The sequence below is a fragment of the Penaeus monodon genome, chromosome 1 (assembly GCF_015228065.2).
Source record: "Penaeus monodon isolate SGIC_2016 chromosome 1, NSTDA_Pmon_1, whole genome shotgun sequence".
NCBI lineage: Eukaryota > Metazoa > Arthropoda > Malacostraca > Decapoda > Penaeidae > Penaeus > Penaeus monodon.
In genome coordinates this window covers 43,371,754-43,379,253 of record NC_051386.1, presented here as the reverse complement: position 1 = coordinate 43,379,253, position 7,500 = coordinate 43,371,754, and the positions used below count along the sequence as shown (strand labels likewise).

Genomic DNA, 7,500 nt, shown 5'->3' with positions numbered 1-7,500 from the left:
TACATAAAAGCTTTTTGTCTTTTAGCTCATGCAAGAGCGTGGGAAAATTGCCGCAGAAGAACTAGCAATGAAACTAAATGAAGAAGTGAGATGGGAGGAGGTGCAGTCACCTGCTGAAGGTGAAGGTTTGTATCACTGGTATTGCAGAACTTTGCAATATATTCTTTGTGGTTGTTTCTAGATTAATATCTCTGTAGGGAAGTGTCTCTTCTACCCTTCAAAAATAAAAGAAATTGCTAAATACAAGAGAATTAAAAAGTCAAATTCTGTAAGAATAGCATCTTGAAATGCATAAAGAATTTTACTAAAATATGCACAACTACTCCTATCTGCCTGTCTGTTTATCTGTCAATGGAGAATGACCATACATACCTTAACTGTTGACCACTCTTTATGGAGGAGTCTACTGAATATGGATATGTTTTTATATGTTTGTTTGGCTGTTTTTTTTTTTCTATTCATTTATTTCATGACCTGCTGTTGTATGTCTTATTTAATAATTTATTTATTTATTACTTCATATATTTAATAATTTATTTATTTATTACTTCATGTATTTAATCATTTATTTATTTATTACTTCATATATTAATTTCTTTCTTTATTTCTCCCTGTTATGTCACTTGAACAATCAGTATGTGCATTTTTTTATGATTAAGTTTCAAAATAGAGTAAATATTTTATATGAAAACAAAGGAGCTCAAGTTGTCAAATCAACTGTTTGGCACTAAGGTGTTGGATCAGATTCAGTTCTGAATCCTTGCTAAATTTTCTCTATTGTCTTTTATTACTAGGTGATGCTAGCTTACCAAAGCTCAATGACTCGCATGTTAGCAACTCCAGTCGGAGCACAATGAGTGAACTTTGCCAAGAACTGGAGGCACTTCGTCTGAATGTCTCACTTTCACCTCAGTATGATGGTCCAGGGTTTAAGAGTGCAAGCAGGTGGGTTCAGTAGAGGTGTTTGTTGAATTTAAGGTTGTTAAGACTCTCAGTTGCTAAAGTACATGTATGCTGCAAGTCTGCATTAACATTATTCAAATATGGTAGATTAGATATACATAAATTTTTCTTTTATTATGTGTATGGTAATTGGAATAACCATAAACAGCTCTGTAATATTTTTAGTATTGATGAGTAAGTGTTTGACAGTTTTTCTGGATAGAGGAAGTACTAATCTTTTTGTACTCTGACTTCTCTAGCAAATTTTTGGAGAATTGGAAGGAGAAAGAAGAGAGGCAAGAGAGAGGACAGTTAGAAGGAACATCACAGGCAGAAGAAGACCCTGCCTCAGAACAACTCTCATATATCATGAAATCCATCCGTGTTGCTGCCCGTCGCTTGGCGGAGGTCTTGGGGGATTTAGCGCAAGACCTTCAATCAAGTACAGTAGCCAATTTCTCAGTCACAAAAACAATAAGGACCAAATTGAAACCAGAGATCTTGTGTTTGAAGAATGTTGTGAGCAAATGCTGTACCAAAGAGTTAAAGACTGAGCTAGAGTTTGGCTTCATTCATGTTCTTCTGGCCTTTAAAGCCACAGAAACCATTCAAGATAATTTGACATCCTCTGATATATGCACTTTAGCTGAGACACTGAAGGTGTTTGTGTCACACCTGAATTTCATACAAGTCCACTCATCTGATGAAGAAGATGCTGCAAAGCCAGATATCACCTTAGAAGAAAAGAAAGTTGCAACTGAGCATTTCAGCTGTGTTGTTAAGTGTCTGGAGAAGGCATTGAACATTGCCTATAATAATTGCAATTCAGACATGCAAGACTGTGTCAGTGAGAATGGGTTAAGGTTGCACCTTATGCAGATGGGTGACTGCAGGTGTAGATGGGACTTCCAAAGTGAAGAACATACACACATCCCTGAGGCAGCATCCACTCCAGCAACCACGACCAAGTATGGGAAAGCATTCAATTTCCTTCATCAGACACTATTCAGCAATAACAGGAAAAATTCTGAGGAGGCTCAAAGTCAAGCAAAAGATGAAGCTAAAGAGGCTGTTGTAAAAAAGTTAACCTTTGATGAAGATGGAGAAGAAGTAATTGAGGCAAGTCTAAGAATCAGACAGAATGGAGACATATCTGAAACGTTGATCAACCACACTGCAAATGGGGCTAAGGAAGGAGAGAACACACAGGCAGCAGTTGATGAGAAAGGAGGTTATGCTGGTGATAATGACAGTTTTGAAACTGCTCCTTCTTCAGTGCATGAAGACATGGTCACTCCTGAAGAAGGAATCAGAGTCTATATGCATGGGTAAGTTCACCTTGTCAGAAGGCTTGCTACTTTTTCATCACTTTGGTTTAGTCTCTGCTAGGTAGTATCTACTTGTGAATGTAAGTATTGGGCATCATTGCATGTACTTTAGTGAATGTTAAATATTCAAAGGGTGTTATTTGACCTGGTCACAAATGTGAGTGCTGTGAATGCATCTTGATATCCTATCAATATATGGGTATGATAGCACTGTAACAAAGGAAAGAGGGAATGTGGTTGCAACAGTTTCCCCTGGTGAGACATTCCCGTCACCTGCCCCTTGGCCGAATTTTCTTCCATGATGAGATGTTTCTGTTACCCATCCCTCGGCCAATTTTCTTTATGATAAGGTGGCCTTGACACCTGGATCCAATGGGTTAATTTTCCTTATTATTATCTATCCTTTCTCATCTTATGTATCATTTCCGTGTGTTTTTCACAAACTTGGTGTTTAAAAGAGAAGATTGCCATTGTAATTGCATGAATAGATTTCTCTTTGTAGGCTTACTTTCTTTCTTTTTTCAGGTTGTTTCTTGACCCTCTGTCTCTAGTTGCAGCATCATATATCTTATGCCTCATCTTTATTCTCATCTATCCTCTAGCAAACCGATTTTAATCTGTATAATGAATTGAGGAAATAGAGTTTGCTTTGTGCTGTTGATCTATTTTGTAGTTAATAGATTAGAGGATGCAGTGAAGTTTTTTAACCTTTTGCTTCTCTGATTGAGCCTGAAATTGATCAGGTCTTTGGTGTGAGAGCTTTGACTTCTTAGTTTAGACCTTTATAGGGCAGGATATATGTGTATATATGTATATATGTATATATGTATATATGTATATATGTATATATGTATATATGTATATATGTATATATATATATATATATATATATATATATATATATATATATATATATATATATATATATATATATATATACACATATGTGTGTGTATATATATAATATATATATATATATATATATATATATATATATATATATATATATATATATATGTACACATACATTTTTACACACACACACACACACACACACACACACACACACCCCACACCACACACACACACACACACACAACACACACACACCACCCACACACACCCCACACCACACACAACACACACACCACACACACACACACACAAACACACAACCACACACACCACCCACACAACACACCACCCCCACACAAAAAAAAAAAAAAAAAAAAAAAAAAAAAAAAAAAAAAAAACAACCAAAAAAAAAAAAAAAAACAACACACATGACAACCTTCTAAAAATTTCCTCTTAAGTAAATGAAAATGGAATATATATAATAAATTCCATAAATATTCAATTAATGATATAAAAGTTGAAATGATTGATATACATACTGCTTTTATGCATCACACTGTATTTATAAAAAAAAAAATAGTATTTTATCAGCTGACATTTTCTTCACTGAATATCTAATAGACACCCACGCCGCAGGTAATTTCTACAGCCTATTTGATGTTCTTTATTTTTCCATATACTTACATTTTCCATGATTTCATTACATATTAAATTTTTTTTTCTTATATATTTTCTATTAATTATTATTGTATTATTTATTATTTATAATTTTTATAACAAATCCATTTTAATCAGTTAACATCATTCCATCAACAACTTGTATCTTTTCAGTGTGGCTAACAAATGAACAGCATCAATAATGTTTTAGTGATGCTTTTATAGTAAGATAAGAATCTTTGCTTTTTGCCTTTATTTTCTCCATCACTCACTTTACTTACGACTAATGAAGAACCTAATGCTGCATCTGCTTAAGCTCTATCTTTATGTTTCTTTTCTTGTCTGCATTAGCTTAGCCAGTAAAGATTCGTATCGCTCTCTCTGAGACGTCAAAATTACAAATTTCTTCTTACTCTCCCTTTCTTCTTGATGTCTTCCCTCATCTAAAAGTGATTGATTGCTATTATTTGTTTGCATGTTTTTTCATTATATTTATATCCTCCTTGTGTTTTTGTCAGTTTGACTATATTCAAACTTTTTTTTTGTTTATCTGGTTCTTTTACTTTGAATTTTTGTTATTGACATCTTTATACCTGTTCCTACTCGTTCCTCATTAAAATGCCATTCTGAGTGCTTTTCCTTAAAGTCATTTTATCTTTGTGTAAAAGCATCATTCACTCATATATGTCAACCTCTACATTCAGATCTTTCCTCCTCTTTTCTCTCTCTTCTCTCTTCCTCTCTCTCGTCTCTCTCTCTACTCTCTTTCTCTCTCTTCTCCTCTCTCTCGTCTCTTCTTCGTCATCTCGTGTCTCTCTCTCTTTCTCTCTCTTCCTCTCATCTGTCTCTCTCTCTCTCTCTCTCTCTCTCTCGTCTGCTCGACTCTCTCTCTCTCTCTCTCTCTCTCTCTCTCTCCTCTCTCTCTCTCTCTCTCTCTCTCTCTCTCTCTCTCTCTCTCTCTCTCTCTCTCTCTCTCTCTCTCTCTCTCTCTCTCTCTCTCTCTTCTCTCTCTCTCTCTCGTCTCTCTCTCTCCTCTCTCTCTCTCTCTACTCTCTCTCTCTCTCTCTCTAACTCTCATGACTCTCTCTCTTTCTCTCTTTTTTTTCTCTCTCTCTCTCTCTCTTCTCTCTCTTCTCTACTTCTCTCTCTCTCTCTCTCCTCTTTTCTCTCTCTCTCTCTCCTCTCATCTCTCTTTCTCTCTCTCCTCTCTCTCTCTCTCTCTCTCTCTCTCTCTCTCTCTCTCTTTCTCTCTCTCTCTCTTTCTCTCTCTCTCTCTTTCTCTCTCTCGCTCTCTCTCTCTCCTCTCTCTCTCTCTCTCTCTCTCTCTCTCTCTCTCTCTCTCTCTCTCTCTCTCTCTCTCTCTTTCTCGCTTTCTCTCTCTCTCTCTCTCTCTCTCTCTCTCTCTCTCTCTCTCTCTCTCTCTCTCTCTCTCTCTCTCTCTCTCTCTCTTCTCTCTTTCCTCTCCTCTCTCTCTCCTCCTCTCTCTCTCCTCTCCTCTCTCTCTCTCTTCTCTCTCTCTCTCTCTTTCTCCTCTGTCTCTCCTCTCTCTCTCTCTCTCTTTTCTCTCTCTCTCTCTCTCTCTCTCTCTCTCTCTCTCCTCTCTCTCTCTCTCTCTCTCATCTCTCTCTCGTCTCTCTTCTCTCTCCTCTCTCTCTCTCTCTCGCTCGCTTCTCTCTCGCTCTCTCTCTCGCTCTCTCTCTCGCTCTCTCTCTCGCTCTCTCTCTCTCTCTCTCTCTTCCTTCCTTTCTTTCTTTCTTTCTTTCTTTCTTTCTTTCTTTCTTTCGTTACCCCCCCTTCCCCCCCTTCTCTTAATGGCTTACCCTACCTCACTCTTCATCTGTCCTTCATTTCCTTTCCTTCTGTCACAACTAATTTGATGCATTTCTTTTCTACAGTTGGGCATCTCCCTACTACTGCCGAAGCAGGCGAGCATCAACTGCCTTCTCCACCCTGTCAAAGCTGACGGATACCGAGTCCCCAGACGGCAGACGCAGGTCCTTCGTAGATGCAGCTACACCACGTATTCTGTTCACCTGAGTTGTTTGCTTGCGGACGAACTGAAGCCTTCGGAAGCGGACTGCCGAAGAAGTGTCGCCGAGAGCTAGTCTTTATTCTTTCAATTTTTAATCCCTGTGTCGACATCATTCTCGCTCACAACCTGTGTGAAAGAGAATGGTGCTCTTAGTCATGATCGCCTATGCTGGTATAGATGAGAAGTGCTGAGTTGCGTTCAGATATGTAACATTTGTAATGTTTAGCTTTTATTTCACATTCTTGAATAAGCTACACTTAACAAACTTGCATTTGTGTGTGGAGGGCTTGGGTGTTCAGCCATATGAGAACAAATTCTGCAACAAAAGTGTACAAAGCATTTTCAGAATCTTATTTTGGAAATGTATGCAAACAATAGCTACTTCAATATTTATAATCGAAAGTATTTATGGGAATTAGCTATAGTGTATAAGATTATTATTTTTCTTGGAGAGGTATTCAAAATATAACATGGTATTTATTTTATCACACCTATGTAGGGATATGTATGGTCAATTACATATATATCTTCGAATAAACCTATAGTATAAATCTGTGTGGCGGTTGTATAAATAATTGATAAAATTTCACAGCAATATCAAACAATAAAATTTGTCAGGATATGACAGAAATATATATTTTAGAAGTGTGAAAATAATTCAGTCCAGAGAATCTATATTTTGATTATGGAAGTATTTAGATGCTCAAATATATCTTCATATTGGATGAAATGTAGCAGAACTTTATTGCGCATGTATATATATGTATTGCTTATTTTTGTAATTTGCTAATCTTTCCATGTTATCTAGAGAGCAGTTACCTTCAGTAATGAAAAAAAGTCATTTTAGTTTTAGTGAGAGACATTTATTCCTTTTTTCATTTTTTTTTTATAATACTTTACTTCCAGTGTTTGTAGGGGAATAAAGTTCTTGCTAATCCATATCCCTAAGTTTTACTAATCCTCGAAAGAATGTACAAGTACTGGATTCAGTGAACTTGAGAAAAAATGTTTTTATTTTCCCTATTCTTTTCCTTTTTTTGTTGTAAGTGTGCGTGTGCGTGTGATGCTCTATTAGTACCTCTATATGTTTGCGTCAGTGAGTCTGAATCTGTGTCTATACATACATATCTGTGTTTGTATTGAATCTCGATATATATGCTTCTGGCTGGTTAAATCTGTGTCTTCTTATACATCTACGTTAGTTTGTCGTACTTTTGTGGCATTGTGTCTGCATCTCTTCTTCTGTGGCTATATGTACATCTTCGCCAGGCTGTGAATCTGTGATGTTTATATATCTGCGTTGTATTTCAGTATCAGTTAGTCACTGTCTCGGAATTTGTCTAAGATTGTCTGTATCAATATCTATCTTTTAAACTTTTTTAACCGTGTTTCAAATTATGTGGCACCTGAATTTACATTACATTTCTGAATCTACCTTTCTATATGCCTGGATGTCAGACTATGTCCGCATCTATATTTACGCTATCAGAATGTCTCTAAGGTTTGTATCAGTATGATCATAACTCCTTCTCAATCTCAGAAACGCCGCCTTGGTATCAAGTATCTGGATTCCGAGTAGAAAGTGCAAATGGCGTTGCTTGTGACACGCTCTCGGAGGCTCAGATTCGAGGGAGTTTTATCAGGCCACAAATATGTTAAATCTTTTCGCCTCATTGTGGAGCATTT

General features: G+C 36.7%; 1 protein-coding gene across 1 annotated transcript in view; it reads left to right on the top strand.

Annotated features, from left to right (window-relative positions):
• The window catches only part of LOC119572724, a gene marked incomplete at its 5' end in the record, with an annotated part of 9,301 nt that extends 6,400 nt beyond the window's left edge, over positions 1 to 2,901 (top strand). Inside the window, 4 exon segments of the mRNA XM_037919747.1 lie at positions 26 to 125; positions 795 to 945; positions 1,203 to 2,270; positions 2,796 to 2,901. Of these exon segments, the coding sequence (XP_037775675.1) occupies positions 26 to 125; positions 795 to 945; positions 1,203 to 2,270; positions 2,796 to 2,886 (1,410 nt within the window).
• Between the last annotated feature and the right edge of the window lie 4,599 nt (positions 2,902 to 7,500).